The 17,813-nt window shown below is 40.7% G+C and overlaps 1 protein-coding gene across 1 annotated transcript in view; it reads left to right on the top strand.

Annotated features, from left to right (window-relative positions):
* Positions 1-17,386, top strand: part of GAD2 (glutamate decarboxylase 2) — a 38,637-nt gene extending 21,251 nt beyond the window's left edge. The window contains exons 8-16 of the mRNA XM_005480335.4: positions 1,110-1,189; positions 4,292-4,346; positions 5,750-5,866; positions 6,983-7,047; positions 10,812-10,890; positions 12,574-12,723; positions 14,457-14,564; positions 15,521-15,610; positions 16,242-17,386. Coding sequence (XP_005480392.2) covers positions 1,110-1,189; positions 4,292-4,346; positions 5,750-5,866; positions 6,983-7,047; positions 10,812-10,890; positions 12,574-12,723; positions 14,457-14,564; positions 15,521-15,610; positions 16,242-16,415 — 918 coding nt within the window. The 3' untranslated portion in view covers positions 16,416-17,386. The remainder of the gene's footprint in view (positions 1-1,109; positions 1,190-4,291; positions 4,347-5,749; positions 5,867-6,982; positions 7,048-10,811; positions 10,891-12,573; positions 12,724-14,456; positions 14,565-15,520; positions 15,611-16,241) is intronic.
* Positions 17,387-17,813: the final 427 nt, after the last annotated feature.

Genomic DNA, 17,813 nt, shown 5'->3' with positions numbered 1-17,813 from the left:
TTACTGTCATTTTCAAGGTGTTCATTATGTATAGAGTCCTTTAGCATGCAGTGAATCTGTGCCCTCATGGCCTTTAGGTGAAGTCCACACATTTAACCATTGTGCAAGTCGCTTCCCCTACTGTTCTCTGCTGCTTGCAAATACTCCCTTGACAAAGCCATAGTGATTACTTACTTCCTTTGTGATCTGCAAACTAGGTCTTACTTTCTTCTTCAACACTCTGGACACTTAAAAAGCCTTGTTAGGTTTTTGTCTTCTGGATCTTTTTTATAGTGTTACATCCTAAGTTAATGATACTGTAGTATCTAAAGAATTTCCATTTTCTCAATGTTTAATAAACTGTAGTTAAAATTACTTTAGACAATATTGTTAACAGCTGGGTTTGAGTTAATACAAAATCAGATTCTTGGGGCTATAATTTGATATAAAACTGTTGCATTATCATAATCACTGGGATTCAATTTAGGATTATACACCAACACTGGCTCAGGAGTTAAGTCCTATAAGCAAGAGAAAATTAGGCCAATGTACACTCCAGTATGTAGCTTACACATTTTATTTGTATATACAGATTAACTAATAGTCTTACTATAGTGATAATAATAGCCCTATTCTGAGTTTAAACTTCAGTAGCTGTGTTTATTAGTAGGAGTTATTACTGGCTTTCACTGGCATTACATCACAATTAGGCTTCCTATTTTCATTTCTCTCTTTTTCTCTGGGCAGAAGATACATTGTAGGACATGACTATGGGCATCACAAACTAAATGAATTCTCTAGGGAAGACTATTTTGTTTCAGTAAATCAAGCTCACAGCAGAATCTGTACAAGCAATAGAAGCTGCAGGTTTGCATCAAGGTCCAGCATGGACCACAGTTGTGTCTATAATATTCCAGGAGTAAACCCAGATTAGAGTGATTGCTGTTCCTCCAGTTGATGGTACTGACCTTCTTTGAAGCCTCAAATTACAGTGATCAGTTTCCAAAAGGGCTATGAATATAATTACTGCCTTGTGGAACTTCTTGCTGAAGGGTTTGCAAGAGGGTAGTGTTTTATATTAAAATAAATAATAAATAATAAAAAAAGTAAATAATAATTTATTTTTTCAGAGTCACTTTTCTGTGAAGAAAGGAGCTGCAGCCTTGGGTATTGGTACAGATAGTGTGATTTTGATTAGATGTGATGAAAGGTAAGTGAAGATGTCAAATACACCTTTTATTGTGGTGCATAAGAGAGGATCATCAGGTGCTCATCTCAGAGAGAGTATGTAGGATGTGATCAGCAGTTGGTGTAATTTGTCATGGCACTGTCATCTTCATCAGCTTTACACTAATTTATCCCACTTGAGGAACTGGCTCTGTTAGTAGCTTCTTTATGGGTCCATTTTTGGAGTTCATAAAATATCTTAGAAGTTCCTTTCCTCAGAGGTTTCTGATATTTTTTTTCTGTTTCATTCTGATGTGAAACAGGATATCAAGCTAATATAATTCTTTACATTTTGGGCTAAGAAACCAGGAGGAAGCTTGTTTTGGTAAAATCAGACTCTCACGTTTTGATCCATTAAGATGAGCTGCAGTGGGCCTTTTGTAGGAATAAAATATTTAGGAGCATTTGCTAGTATAATTCCACTACTTCATGTCCCTACCATCTTTCTCAGCAGGATTGCATTCTCTCAGTGCCCTTGACAGGGACGTGTTTGTGACAGGATGTGCAGAGAAGGATGGTGGCAGCATTGAGGGAAGCACAGGCTAAGGAGGATGGTGGTCCCTGGAAACCAACAGCACAGGAGGCAGCTGATGTGCAGCTCACACAGCCCCTGAGAAAGGGTGGGAGATAACTCACTGCTTACCTCACCCAACTAAAAGGTTTCAATCCTCTGTGAAACCCCATTTTGAGAAAAAAAATATATTAACAAAATCAGCATGTTCTGATAAAAATTTTTGGTTTAGGGAAAACACTTTCTGTGGGACAAAAAATTAATAGAACAATACTTACTGGTTCTATTGAGAGTCTTTCCAATAGAAAATGTAATTTGAGTCCCTCACTATTATAAGGTATTGAATAATTACATCTCTAACAGAATGGAAGGCTTTGCTGCTATCACAATATTCTGCTCCCACATTAAAAAACAAGCATCAAGTAAACAATTTACAGTGCTTACCACAGTGCCTGCATATTGACTTATGGTCCTATTATCTCTTTATTAACAAAAGACTGAACACACCTTGAAGAGATTTAATGACGTCAGAACAACCAACACATATCAAAATAAATCCCCAGTTGTTTCTATTCACTAGAGATGGATGTGGATCAATGAAGCCATGACTTCTTTTTCTCCTTGTGCAAATTCAGTGGGATGGTTTTCTGTAAAGAACACACAGGTTGGGCTGCCCATGCTGAATTAAACAGCAGGATTCCTGTGTGTCTCACAGGCACCACAGGGACACAGCAGACAGAGCAGGGACAGAGCAGATTGTTTGCAGAGGATGTGGGCTGGTTTGGTTGAGAAGAGCCTCTGTGAAGATGTGGGCCTGTGGAAGGAGAATTTTTGATGTTTTCAGTATGACCAAGCATGCTTCTCAGTACCTCTTTTCCATTCTGACCCACACCTGCCAAGCTTGCCTTGTTTACCTGGTAAACCTTGACCCTGCTTGGGTATTGCACTCCCCTGGCCATGAATTCCTGCATCTACTCGATGTGACATGGGGCTGGATAAACACTTGCTTTGGTAAAAAATTTGGGCAGTGAAAACATCTGCCCAGTTCTGTGTATGCTTCTATGCACAAGCTTACTAAATCAGAAACTATTAAAGATCAACATCTAAATTATGTTTTGAAGAGGAACTCATTGCCCTCCTTTGACATGGTTTTATTTTCTTTATTCCTCTCACGATCCCAGGAACATTTTTGATGTTAGACTACTACTGCTTTTCTCTGATCATGTACATGTGTCTGGGGGGAGCTCACAAGGAGCTGAATACTCTTTGGACCTTCCTTGCACTTCTGCAAGAAAAATTTGGGTTAATTTTTAAATTTTTAGAGCTTTTTATTTTTAGTTATTCTTTTCGTATTTTACTGTTTTGAATATGCAGGATAGATTTCGCAAAAAAACTCAGCAGTACAAACCCATTTCTACTAAAATAAATACCATCTTACTGTAAGCTGTGTGAGGATGGAGGCTTACTAAACCAATAGTATCTTATTACAATAAATTCACAATTTTTAAAAAAGGACATGCCTCCAAATGTCATGAAAACAGTTCAAGGGTTTACATGCAAAAGGAAACTAAAACTAATGGGTTTATAGTTTCCACTTCATTTTGAGATTTAATTAAGGGTTTTTTTTATAGCAGCAGGAATGAGGGCCTAGTGAAAGAAAAAATCTGAAAAAGTCTTTAAAAAGTCTTTAAAAAGTCTTTAAAAATTTATAACAATCTAAATGTACAACATTCAAAGCCGGTGAAGACTTTATTTCCATAACATGGGAATCTATCACATTTGTATTGCTGATATTCATAGTGCCACTTATTTTATAGATTTGCTTGTGTCTATAGCAAAGAAAACCATAGCCTTAATATTCGGTATCAGCACCGTTTTGTCTTGCACCTAGTTAATTCAGAGGATTTCCTAAATCAGCCTTCAAGCCTTGCACAACTGACTCTGCAGTGGATGGTTCATGTGGAGTGTTGCAAATGCGGTCGGTGCAAGGAGCCTGACAGAGCATTCAGCGAGTCTGGACTGGCAGCTTCGCACACCCTGCTTCCCGGGAGGGCAGCCATGCAATTCCCTGAGCCGTGGGAAAGTCACCCTGGCACGCCTTCATCCCTGGGAAGGGAGCACAGAGACGGCTGCTGACAGCACCGCTGGCTGGCACTGCTCAGGGCTGTGCAGCGCTTCTGGCTTTTTCTGTGCCTGCTGATCTGGGATTTGGGATTTGGCACCTGGTGAATTCTTGGGACACTGGGCTGAGCCTCTCCCCGGGAGACTGAGGCTTATTCCCAGGACTGTAACTTCAGGCAGGACCAGGAGGCTCCAGGGAGCTGCATCAGTCTTTAGTGGGGTGGCCACGAGATAGTTTCTCTCAGTTCCCATCACTGTATTGATGCAAATATATTGACTAAATAAACAGGGTAAAAAAGACTAATGGACAGAGTCTTTCTGTGCTCTTCAATGCAGCATAACTCTTGGTCAAAAAAGTCACTTTGCTCCTTCTTTGGGTTTCCTATTAAGTGAAGAAGTAACAGCAAAAGTTGATTTCAAGTTACTGATATAACTAACTCTCTCTTGCTGTAGAGGGAAAATGATCCCATCAGACCTTGAAAGAAGAATTGTCGAAGCCAAACAAAAAGTAAGTTTACCAACTTTTCTGATTCCAAAGATGAAAAAACTGAAGAATGGCAAAGGCAGTTGTTTGCTTTCCTTGGTAAAACAACACAGGCTTGCCCATTAAGTTTTGATTTATTTCTTAGAAATGTAGCCTGCCAATTAATGAGGCAAGAGTTGCTGAGAAAATAGGTTTATAACTACTGTATAATATCTATGACCTATTTGGCTTTCTTTTTTATATGATGTTTTGCATAACATCCTCCTCTTCTATATTATCAGCCTATGATGCAGCTTCTCAGCTGAGTATTGTCAAAACCTGAGTCATCAGATTTTGGGGAATTTGTTTTATTCTAATGCATTGAAAATATTTTTCATAGACTCACCAAATCAGTGGACAGTAAACTAAAATCCACATATCTCTAAAAATGCACACACTTGTATTTGTTCACTGAGAGAAACTAGAATTAAAACATCAGATTAAAGTGTGCAATAAACTCAGCCCTATGCTTTCAGCATTTATATTCACTAGACACCCAGCAGCCAAACCTGACTAATAACACAAATCTTCATCAAAAGCACATTTTTCCCAATAAATGCAATACAGTTGATAAAAAAAAAAAAGGCAGAATGTTAATAGAGTGCTACTTAAACCTACTGACTGTTGCAGAAGGAAGTTTGGATTTTTTTGATGGTTTGAACCTCAGTTCTGTAAAGAGAAAAGTAGCCACTCTTGACCTCTAAGTACTCCTTATAAAATCAACATAACTGAAAATGAAATTAAAATGAAACACTTCTATAAATTTTAGCAGACCCCAGGTCACATAGTGCAGAAGTGATGGCTGATGAGGGCACAGCATTTAGCAGAGGGAGTTCAATAGATAGTCCTGGCCTCTGTGGAGGCTGCTGCCTTTCCCTTTGAAGAGCTGTCTCCCTGCTCTGCCTTGGGGATGGAGCCCCCCACCTCCCCTGCCCCACATCAGACCCGATGTTCCAGGGACAAAACCGGGGCACCCCATGGCCGGACTGGGATAACTGCACTGCAGCCCCGGGCAGAGTCCCCACAATCGCTTCTCTCGCTGTGGTGCCTGGTTGAGATTTGTTTATGTGACACCCTGCAGTGCAGACTTTTTTGTTTCAGGTTTCAGGCAGGTGGTGTGAAGCAGAATTGCTCTGTTGAGCCCGTACCTGTCTCAGCATCCTCATAAATGGAGGATGCTGGTTTGGAAGTTTGCTGCCACCTTAAGGTAGAAACTGAAATATCGCTGGCATCTGAACGTGGAGAAAGCCAGTGTGACGGAGCAGGGATGGCCTGTGGCAGACACTCGTGGGATCACTGTGGGGCAGCACACGGGGAGCTGGGGCTGCCAGGGGATGAGGGGGCTGCAGCTCTCTGACCATGCACAACCTCCCTCTGCTTTCTTGCAGGGATTTGTTCCTTTTCTGGTGAGTGCCACAGCTGGGACAACGGTGTATGGGGCGTTTGATCCTCTCATAGCTATAGCAGACATCTGCAAGAAATACAAAATCTGGATGCATGTGGATGTAAGTACCATCATACGTGGAGGGCTGGATTACAAGGTGTTTTAACATTAATTTATTCATTTTGGAAAGTGTCATCTTGTACAAAACCCATTGTATTTAGTTCCTGTAATTAAGTCTAACATTCAAGCACTGACTTCCCACTTCTCTGAAAGGCTCAGGTCAGGGGGATATTTTAGGAGCTGTGACTGTGCTTGTACTTGTAGCAACTGGGACACTTAAGTTGACCTAGTTTGAGTGCTTTTGGCTTTCAGCTTTATCTTAAATGCCATTAGTAAAGAAATACGAAAGAAGCATACTGAGAGCTGGCTCAGCTTCTGCAGCAGCTGCAAAATAAATATATAAGGAAAAGGATACATTTGTTTGGAATAGAGTACTGCAAATTGCTGATCAGGTTAATGCAAGTGCTAGGGAAATTTATCAGATTGGCTTCTTAGCTTTATCCAGGCTCTTGCCAAGAAATCTTTCTAAAGGATCATCTTTCAGCCCTAGAATATCTTCTGTGTCATTTTTGCAAATCTTTTCTCCAAAAAGGCTTGGTAATTGACTTCTCCTAGGTTTGGGAGTCTTGATTTTGAATTACTGTGTCAGCCAAAATCAGTCCTTTCAAACGAATAATTTCTATTTACCTTAAATACTTCTCAGTCACATGAAATGCCTGCTTGTCCCAGATCTCTGTGAGGAAGGCAAATGAGTAGAGGGCAAGCAGTAGTGGGTCCAAACTATGAGGAAAATCCCCCAGAGCAGCTGAGATCCCAGCCTGGTTTGTTACTATAACTTAGTGAGTACAGAAGAAAAGGCAGCTGACCCAGGAGCAGATCTGCAGGTTGTTAATTACAGCATGGGGCAGCCCTTGGGTGTGCTGGTGTCAGAGGAGGGGGTGAGTGAGGGGTTTGCAGATGAGCAGGGTGGGAGCCTGGATTTGGGGCTATTCACTGCTGCTTCCAAGCTGCTGGGAGAAAATCCTTAGCACAGCTCATGCCTCAGACCCCATCTGCCTGGTCACTTTGGAGTGTGCCACATCAGTGAGATAAAAGGGTCCCAAACTGATGGGAGGGCACAGATGTCATCAGGGAGGGAAGCAGAGCTCTCATTAAGGTGCTGTGCCTTGCCTTGCAGGGAGCGTGGGGAGGTGGGCTCCTGATGTCGAGGAAACACAAATGGAAGCTGAACGGCGTCGAAAGGTAAGATTTATTGGTATCAATGAAAGACATTTATTAAATGCATTTTAACATACTTGTCATTACCATTGCAATGCCTGTAAAAATCAAGGATCATGTTATCTCTGAGATACAGTTTGGAGAAATCATATAAACTGCTCTTCCAGCTGAAGCAGCGTTGCAGAATGCCTTTGTGACTATTTGTTTTGAAGTATAAACAGCAGATATTCCATGCTTGTTTCTCTCTTCTCCCACCATGCATTCAGGGTCCAGAGCAGTTTCTGCAGCATTCTCTGATTCAGCATCCAACATGAATTAGCAATCTCATTTCTCTAAGAAGTGAATCTTGTAGGTCTTGTACACTGAAGTATAAAACTCAAAGTATAAAATATGGGTGCACCTGCAGTTAGGACAGATGTCCTGCTCTGTCACTTCTGGAGAGAATATCCCCCTTCAGACTGTGTTACTGATGTCTTCAGTAAATCTGTGCCTGGATATAGACACAGTTGTAGTCATGGACTCATAAACACTGCAGATAATGCAGATGAATGTAAGTGATGCTAGTCCAGGCTGGAAGGACTGAACTTGAACTTAAAACCAGCTGGTTACTCAGAAACATTTTGTTAAGACATGGAAACCCTTTCTTTAGGATGTTGAGATTTATCTACATTCAAGGAAAGACAAAAACCATTCAGGATTTCGGTGAGCCACAAATGAGTGAAAGCTCAGAGAGTATTTAGAGACATTTCAGAGGTGTTTGCCCTGTTTTGAATTCTTCCCAGTCACCTATTTAGTCCACTTTTTAGAGGCAGTATACTGGGCTGGATGGAGTCACTTGCATTTCTGTATTTACTGAAGCTCACAATGTTTGAGAGTAAAGCATTACTCCCTTCCTCCTTCTTTATCACTAAATCAAATTGCTGTTCCTTGCCTATTAAAATTACAAACAACTTCCTCATCGTGATCCTGGAGATTAGGAGGATACCTTGATGATTCAGTTCTTTTCTCATACATCTCTTATGCAAAATTTGGAAAGCAGCCAATGATTCTATTATTTCATTTAGTTAAGACTGCCTGCAGCACTCCAGACTTATATATTATGCATTAAAAGGACAAATATCCAGCAAGCAAAAATCTACCTCATTGCCTTTGAGGGCAGAGTATGAAACAAAGGGTTTGCCTCTCAAATTGCTGTCCAAATTGTGCTGGAATGAGAAGTTCAGGTTAAATCTACTTTGGAGCATTTTCCACATAATTTAGATCCAGAACTCCACTGAATTTTATTAACTGCTTTGATAAGTACTATCTCAATATGTTTGGCACAGAATTAAGGCAATTTGGTATTTTGAATGCCGTTCCTCTCCGTACTGGACACAGAAGCTCGTTTCAGTGTGTCCAGATCTGGAGTATGGGAACCTTTAGAGCAGACCTTTTAAGGACCTTTCTGTTTCATGGTAGATAATGGAGTCATCACAGGTCTGAGTAGAAGAGAACTGAAGCTGTTACTCATGTTTGAGGGGCGAGGGAACATTTACTGCAGCACACTGTGCCCTGAGTACTCGCATCCTTCAGGTGACAGCCAGCCAGCAGAAGCACTCCTGTCACAGGAGGATGAGTTGCAGGACTGTCCTTGCCAGGCCCTCCAGTCTCCCCATGGCAGATTTCAAGGTGCTGGAAGGCACCTGGAGGAACACAAGCCCCAGTGTGTGGAGCAGATGGGTCTGACCAACATCAGGAGTTCCAGCCTGGTGCCCCCCGTGCAGGGCTCAGGCAGGGGCTCAGAGCTGCGTGAGAAAATCCTGTGTGCAGTGAGTGAGGGCTCCCTTAGAGGGGCTCGGCATCCTTACCAGGGCCGTGGCTGGTCAGTGGTTGCATCAGTCTGTATTTAATGATGGCTCAAGACCAAATTCTGCCAGTCACGAATCTCTCCTGTCATCCATTTGAAATCTATAAAGGAAAATATTTTTTTTCTGTCTTTGACCCATAGCCAAAAAGTCACATAGGTTTTTGGTGCTCAGTTATTTGGTCAAACATGAGATGCTTTTGGAAAACATCTGTGGATTCTGTAGACTTTTTTACTTTTTGTCTTGGTCAGCAATTTCTTCAAACACATACTGATGACAGAAGCCCAAAATAACTGATAGCAAATGAAAAATGATGGAATTTTATTTTACATAATTAATTATTTTTCTGTGCACAGTTGGTATGTAATTAGGTAAATAAGTGACCATAAGGTAGATTAAATGTTTTAGACAGATAATTCCCATCTGGCTATTGTCAGTAAGTAACCCTTCTGCTTGAGAAAATGCATACCACTATTGTTACTTATAGGTCTCTTAAAGAATTTCCATCTGATTTTGCATAAGCACAAATAAAATTAAAAAGTATCATATCAAGGGAAATTCATAGACCTGAGTGAATGTTCAGAACCATTAGCTTTGGTGTTGTAATCAGATGACTGACTGAGCTGATTAAAAACTGCCAAATACTCAAAAAGCCAAGCCAAGTGGCCAGATGTTGCCTGTGGAAGACTGTTCCCTACAGATTTTGCATCAGGCACTTGCACAGTCCCATTTAAATAGCAAAGAAGAAAGCACAGAAGTGTTGCCTGATGTCCATGTGAATTTTGAAGTCTCTTGCTTTGAAGGAGTGGAAGCAATTTGGCAGGAGGTGCATAAACCTGTAGCACTGCCTCCAAGTGCTACAAAGGAAAACACTGCTAGATTCTAACCTGCTCACCTCTGTTCTCATCAGTGTTACCTGCAAGTGTGCCCTGGCTCCTTTAACTATTCCCATGTCTCAGTTGACTGATTTATACCAATTTATACCATCAAAATATGAATCACTGCCCTAGATAAAATCACATGCACTCTGTGTCCTTGGCAGCTTGCCAAATTGGATGCAAATATATACATTTATCAGCTAACTCATCATATGCAACAATAGTAATTACAAAATAGCCAGTTTAGCATAACACAAAATTAAAATAATAAACAACTGGACAATCTTCCATTCAGCCCTCACCAAAGTCCCAAATGCCTCTTCTCTAGACTGTGTTGTGTCAGCTCTGTGCTTGTTCCCAAAACCTAGGCTGACAGCAGTTTTTCCAACATATGTGTTCTGAAGGGAAGCAGAACCAGACTCTTTTCTGGCAAGGTGGGTCAGTTTAATGCTTATTACTGTAGTTGTGTGAATTGCTGTAGCCAAGCAAAAATTAAGGAGCTACAAAAATTTGCTGTCATCAGAGCAACAATAAAAATTACTTTGGGCCAGCTTTTCCAGGTTACTCAGAGACTTAGTGATACCCAGAAGAATTTCATGGAATTTTTTAAATGCCTGTGTGAGCTAGTTATGAAAATCTTGCTGCAACTGGAATAGAAGGAGGGAGATCTGCTGAGTTGCCAGCTTCTTATCTGCATCTTTAATTGATTGTGCAATTTTAGAAAGTTCATCAGTCAAGTGCGTGTTTTTAGGAAGTTTGCCCTATGTTTGTAAAGTACAGATGACTCCCCAGAAAGTTTAATGCTGATTAATTTTAGTGGATAGAGCAATTATCCTGTGGTAATTTGCCAGGATTGTCATCCAAAAGCCAACTGGAGTGGATTAGTTCCCCTGTGAAGGCATTACATTCCTAATATCAGCCATGATCATTTTCAGCTTTGGTTGTTCAGAAAAAGGAAAAAAGTGAGTATTGCTACATGTTTGGTATTACTCTAATTATTTCTAAATGCCTCTGGGGTTTCATCACATAGTACAATGTCTGAGTTTCATGTGGTTTTCTGTCCCAGGGCTAACTCAGTAACCTGGAACCCTCACAAGATGATGGGCGTCCCACTGCAGTGTTCAGCCCTGCTAGTAAGAGAAGAGGTATGTCACAATGTACATGCTTCTCTGCTTCTTTCTGGCATTTTACTGCTGAAAATCCTGGATATTTTCTTCATAACTGTGCCATAGCTAATACTTGCTAATGTGATGAGGATTATAACAGGAACTGAGAAAGGACCTCTCTTCATATGCTTCAGCCATGACTGCAGAAGGAATTAAAGCAGGTGTCTTGGAAAAATGAGGCAATCAATGGCAATATCTGTAGAGTTTTGTGACTTTCCATTCTAAATATCCATGGTTAAGTTGTGGCTGCGTGACTGTAACCCCACTAGTTGCTGTGTAGCATAAGATGTAACTGCATGCAAACTCTGGTCCTCTTGGGTGAAAGTCGTGGTTTACATGCAGCACAACATTTGGTCCAGAATCGAGGCATCATTACATTTTCTAGACTTTTATGGTATTCCTACCCAGCTTTGATCTATATATCCACTCGGGGCACATGGAAGTAAAAATGGAGCACTAAGTGCACTTGGAATAAAAAGTAAATGTTTCATTTAGTGCTAGAATTTGAATTACCCTTCAAGCCTGTAATTTTCATATAACCATCACTGACTGGGACAGCTGCTGTACAGCCACCACTTAATAGACCAGCTATCAAAAAGCTGGTTGCTGTTTTGCTAACAGCTGTACAACAGATTGTATACAAAGTGATTGCACTTAGGGAGAGAGAAACTGGCTTTTATTTGCCTTCTGGGTCAGTTCCCTAAGACAAAGCCTGCCCAGCTGAAGTCAGTGCCATCACTGACTTCTAGTGCGAACAGATGGTTCAGATTAGGAGAAAGTCAATTTTTTTCCCCCTCTCATTTTGCTATCTCAGTTTTGAGTTACACATAAAGATTAGACTTGATGATAAACAGCCATGTTATGATTCTTCTTGGACTGGAAATTGCCATTTTAGGCAACAGCCCTAAGGTAAACCATAAACTTGGTTGAGAACTTAACTAGAGCCAGAACGTGGCTGTCTGCATTTTACTTAAAAAGCTAAAAAGGAAACCTCATGCTTTCATGAGCCAGGTTTCTTCACCTTATTGGTTTCTATCCCTCCCACAAAGGTACTTCTTAGAATGGTATGTTGCAGCCCAGAAATAGGTCTAGCTGGGTTTTTAAAGGCCATATGCTCTTCTGTCTGCTCAAAGCTTTCTACACTGCTTAAGCATCCAAGCTACAGCTGAGGGCTTTGCAGTAAAGAACTGTTCCTACAAAGAAAGAAAACAATAAAAATCAGAGTTTTAGAGACCAAAGCAATTGAAAAGTGCTGTGATATTCTTTAGATTAGTCACCAGTTGTCTTGGTCTGACTCAGAAAAGAAGCTTTCAAAGGAAAGGAGGAAAAGGAGCCAGAACAAAGAATAAAAGGCACGATCCAAAAATTAAGTTAAGCATAAGATTGCTAGGAAGCACAATGTCCTGCTTTTTATAAAAATTATTTGGATCTGGGAGTGGATTACACATTGCTGGATCAGGTACCAAGTTATCTTGGGCACTGATAGGGATTAATCCATTGAGCAACTAAGTCTGGTTTTGTGGGGTTTTTTGATCTTCCTTTTGTGCTTGGGCATATATTCGGCTGAATTTGGGTGTTCGCAATTTTTCACCCAAAGCAGCCCTGAAAGCAGTAGTCAAATGTGTGCTGACATCCCTGTGCTTGTGTCCTTGTGTCCATAAGGGATTGATGCAGAGTTGCAATCAAATGCATGCTTCCTACCTCTTCCAACAAGACAAGCACTACGACCTGTCCTACGACACGGGGGACAAGGCTCTGCAGTGTGGGCGGCACGTTGATGTCTTCAAGCTGTGGCTGATGTGGAGGGCAAAGGTGGGACTGCCTGCTGCACATTTGTTTGTATTAAAATAATGCACACCAGATACACTTGAGGGTTTTTTTTTTCCCTGTAATCATAATTTTAGAAAATACCTGACCTGAATTTCACATATATAACATGAAAGAAAGAACATGATTATTTTCTGGGGGTTTTATACTTTTAAGGATGGAGCTTCAAAGCAGCACACATGATTTTGAAACTTGAACTGTATGGCTTTGCATAGCATTTGCCTTGTGTAACTGTAGGAGTCTAACAGCATAAATCATGTGCCTAGGAATGTTGCTACAAAGATTTCTGGAAATAAAAAGATGTTTTAATTATATTCAGAAATTATACATGGCAAATCAAGACTGGAATACCTAGGCAATACCTAATTGCATGCAGTAGATAGGAAGTAGTCTTTTGAAGGATAGAGGAAAACTTCCCTGGGAAATCTGTAAACACTAGCTATAGTGATTACTTTATCTGTATTGCTAAATAAGTTCTTGTGTGTATTTATTTAATCTGTTACATCAGGTTGCCTAAGGTTGGTTCAGAGGAGATGAGATCACTGTTTTCATTTCCAGAAAGCCTTAAAGATTCTCATGTGCTTCATTAAACCTCTGAGGAGGTGTGGGAGTCTGTAAAGGAGAATGCAATAGCTGTGGTGCTAACTGGGGTCTGCAGAGTGGCAGGTGATTTTAGCCACATGTCTCTTTTACTCCAAGCCTTTCTCCCAGGGCTACCTCTACTCTGTTTTGAAATCTTTATACACAGAGGAAAAATGACAAGGGCTTTTTAAGTCAGTTCTGCACTGCCAGAACAGATTTAGCAGGGACATGCATCCATTACTCAGAGACATTTCTGCCAAAGCCCACTTTTTCAATATGCCTTGCACTGCTTTTTCTCTTCTCACACTCTGCTTGTAATATTAACATTACAAAATAGGATGTGTGTTTCTTAAAGAGTTTATCTATTCCAGCTGTTTATTCCCCTTCTTCCCTCTTGAAGCTGCATCCTTTGTTTGGGGCATCACAGTTGGTGATTGCAGTAACAATTATGATGTCACAGAGAGGATTATGACTTCTGCCAGGGAAGAAAAATCAGGCTTTTCTGCAGCTCTTTAAAACACAGCTTCTGATTTTGTATGGTATCTGTTAGAAAAGAAGAGAGAAGAACACTACAGAGGCAGGGTAGTATTTAAACAAAGTGTGCCTTTTCACAGGCATTACACTGGGCTCTAAAACTGTATCTACCAATTCTGTGCTTAACTAAAATGAAAAAATTATTGTTGGAGAGTCCCCAGCATATTATTATGGAAGATGAAAATCCCCTATCCTGAAAATAGTGGGAGACTCCCCATATCTGGAACTCAACATCTCCTGAAGACCCCCACTCTGTGCCAGTGCAAACTGTCCAAAATCATCTTCAGCCTCTCTGCAAAATCTGCCAGAGGCACCCTTTGAGGTGATATTCAGGTTCTCAGCAAAATATTTCTGAGAACCAAGCAAGTGCCTGATGCTTATTTTGCAGAGCTGGCTACAGGGGTGTCAGTGGCAAGAGCTGGAGACCAGTGAGCTCTGCTTATCAAAGTGCCTTTATCACATAGAATCAGATCCTTGATCTCACAGGGACTTCTGAGAGGTGACTTCTGCTGATGTGTTGGCAAGTATTGCATGGTCCTTTTGCCCTTTTAATTCATAGAACAGATCTTTACATAACTTCTTTTCTTCATCTCTCTGTAAAGGGAACCACAGGATTTGAAGCACAAATTGATAAGTGCTTGGAACTTGCTGAGTACCTATACAACAAAATAAAGAACAGAGAAGGGTATGAAATGGTGTTTGATGGAAAGGTAAGTACTGCAACTTCTTTTTCTCAGTTCGTCAACAGTGTTTGCATCATTACCTATTGGGATGCTACCAACAGGTCAAATCAAACAGCATGAGACAGAAAGCAGGGACCCTTGTAACAAAACCTCTTGTGCCAGTTCCTCTCTGTCTCATGGAATGCAGGGACAAGGGAGATGAGGCAGCTGTGCATAACTGTTCAGTTTGCTCAGTTTAACCTTGCTGAAACAAAACCCTGGTATCTCAGCCTGACACAACACACAGAGGTACAATGAGAACAAGCTCTTAAGTTGTAAAAACAAGTTGCAGTTTGTTAATAGCAGGGTCTGTTGGGAGTGGGTGTACAGTACCCCACAAAATGCACAAAAAATGCAAAAAATGTCAACGAGTTCTTCTTACTTTATGCCTTTCTGCTCAGTGGTCCCATAGATGTTAAATGAGCTTAGATGCTGTTGTGCATGCATTTTAATACAGCAACTAGCTGAATCAAATTGAGAAGTAATAAATTCCATTAAATGCAAGAAAATCTTAGCCTATCTTATGCAACACCTGTGGCTCCTGTTTACAAAATCAGATTCTGTATTCTTCTGTCATGCAATAAAAGTAAATGACACGGTCCTCACCTCTAAATTATCTGTAATAGACTCTTGCCTTAGCCACACGATCCCTTCAGCCCCCAGAGGGGACAGGAGCTGCAAAATCCAGATGCCTTTCAGAAAGGCATAAATATATTTGCCCAGCTGGATGATGTGCTTTTGCATCTGACACCCTGGGAATAAATTGCTTAAAATTATCTTTTCTGCATTAATAATGATGATGACTCTCAGTGGACCACAATAATGAAAACCATTGACTGCTGTCACAAGATGATGTATGGGAGGGAGGGAAGGCATGAACTTAATTTCAATTGAGATATTATGAGCATTTCTTACAACATAAACTATTATTATTCTGTGCTTAGCCCCAGCACACCAATGTCTGCTTCTGGTACATCCCTCCCAGCCTGCGTGGAGTGGAGGACGGCGAGGAGAGGACGAGCCGCCTGATGAAGGTGAGCAGTGAAACCCTGCAGGCAGGCAGTGCCCACAGTCATCTCCAGGGCACAGGGCAAGGGAGGTGCTGGCAAATGACAGCTCCATTGTTGTTTTACTGCAGGCCAGTGTGGCACCACCTTCTCTTGTCCCCAGGTTGGTGTTCCCTGGCTTTGCCCCATGCCCAGAGCCCGTATTTGCCCTGTGTTTATGCACTGGAGGCACTGGGAACTGCAGTCACTAAACACAGCAAGGGCAGCAAAAGCTCAGCAGCACTGCAGCACCCAGGCATATGAAACCAATTGTAGCCATGTTGTGAACAGTACAAAAAACAGCTACTGTGTCCCTGTCAGCAAAGTTGAGGGAGTAGAAGAGGGGAATTTCCCCAGTCATTTAAAGAGCATGACAAAGAAACAGGATAAATTGAATGCCTTTTCAGTGTGACATTTATTCCTTACTGGAGGTTAATGTTTTTATTAATATTGGATATCATTTCATTTCAGCTGCTTGTAGCCCTCCACCCTCTATAAAAAAAAAGAAAGTATACTATGTTTTAATAACAATGAGGGCGATGACAATAATGAAAATAATGATAATAATGACAATAATATTAGTCATCACCGTCGTCCCCTGCTTTCTGTTGCTCTGCAGGTGGCACCAGTGATAAAAGCCCGGATGATGGAGTATGGCACCACCATGGTGAGCTATCAGCCCCTGGGGGACAAAGTGAACTTCTTCCGGATGGTCATCTCCAACCCTGCGGCCACTCACCAGGACATTGACTTCCTGATTGATGAAATAGAGCGCCTGGGACAAGATCTATAAGAGCTGGGTGTGAAAGCCTGTTCCTGGACCTCTAAGTAGACAATTAAGTTGTCACAAACTGTGCGAATGTATTTGTAGTTTGTTCCAAAGTAAATCTATTTCTATATTGTGGCGTTGGAGTAGAGTACAGTTTAAAATCAAGAAACATGGCTCCTTTAAAGTCCTTTCCTGAGTTTTAGAATGCCTCCTTAATAATTAGGTGCACAAAAAAGCTTCATTGAAACAAATAAGGAAGACCAGAAGATACTTAAAATTTTACCCCAAATTTTACACAGTAATTACTTTAAATTAACAGCAATCAGACTGAATTATGCCAAAGTTGCCCAAAATTATGACAAAATCAGATTGGGGGAAGTGGGAGGGGGTGGTGAGATGCAGAATATACATGCTGTATGTTTAAAAGTGAAAGGATTTTGCCTTTTTCGTAGTATTAGAACAGAATTTCTAATTTACCTATAGCAACATTTCAAATGTATTTAAATAAGTATAGTTTTACAAAAGGAAATATATATATATATATAAAAAATCCTATTTTGTAAACTATATATTTTTATTTTATATGGGTTATAAAACTGCAAGTACAGAAGCTGAAAATTAACTGGGATTCTTTTTCTTTTGATGGAGGTGCCTCGAATATTTATTACTGCTTATTTTAAAAGACAAGCCCACGTAATACATTCTTTCTCCATGTCATATGGATTGTACATCTCCAGGGTTGGTTACTGAAAAACCTCAAGAGGACTGCAGCTCTTACAACCACTTAATAAGATCAATTACAGTACAACAATAGGATGCTATTATTCCTAATTATGTTTCCCACGTGGCCTGAGCAGACGCACAATCGATATACAGTGCTAACCAAGACTGAAATGAGGTTGTATTTGGATGGTTTCTGTGTTCTGTGTTTAAAAAGCCTATTAAAAAAAAAAGGTCACAACTGAGTAAACTCTTATCTCAAAACTCTTTCTGCTGTGAGCTGTCCCAAACTACATTGAAAACCTCACAGCTACTTTAAAAAGGTGAAGACTTCTTACAGATGTACAGGTCTGCAAAACAAGGCCTGAATTAAATGTGACTGTAATCTGAGTGACAGGGGTGGGGTCTCAGTACAGGCTGGTTTGTCAAAGGATTTTCACAGTGCTGGACTCCATCCTTGTCCACAGTGAAGTCAAGATATGGCTACATCTGCCCAAGAACAGCCCCCTACAGAGCCTCAAAACCTCTTTAGAAACCATGGGCACAGCTCTTGCAGAAATTATTTGCTGCATCATTCCTTAGCTTTAGAGGTGTCTCTGGCATGGAAAATTAAATTTATCCTTTCTCCCCCCAATATCTGGAAGTGTTAGTAAGAGTTCTGCAGCATAGACCTGTCTACTTATAACCCTACTAAATCTTTGG

Source organism: Zonotrichia albicollis, chromosome 1 (assembly GCF_047830755.1).
Source record: "Zonotrichia albicollis isolate bZonAlb1 chromosome 1, bZonAlb1.hap1, whole genome shotgun sequence".
Taxonomy (NCBI): domain Eukaryota; kingdom Metazoa; phylum Chordata; class Aves; order Passeriformes; family Passerellidae; genus Zonotrichia; species Zonotrichia albicollis.
The sequence above is the reverse complement of the archived record's forward strand: the minus strand, read 5'-3'. Positions and strand labels throughout refer to the sequence as shown.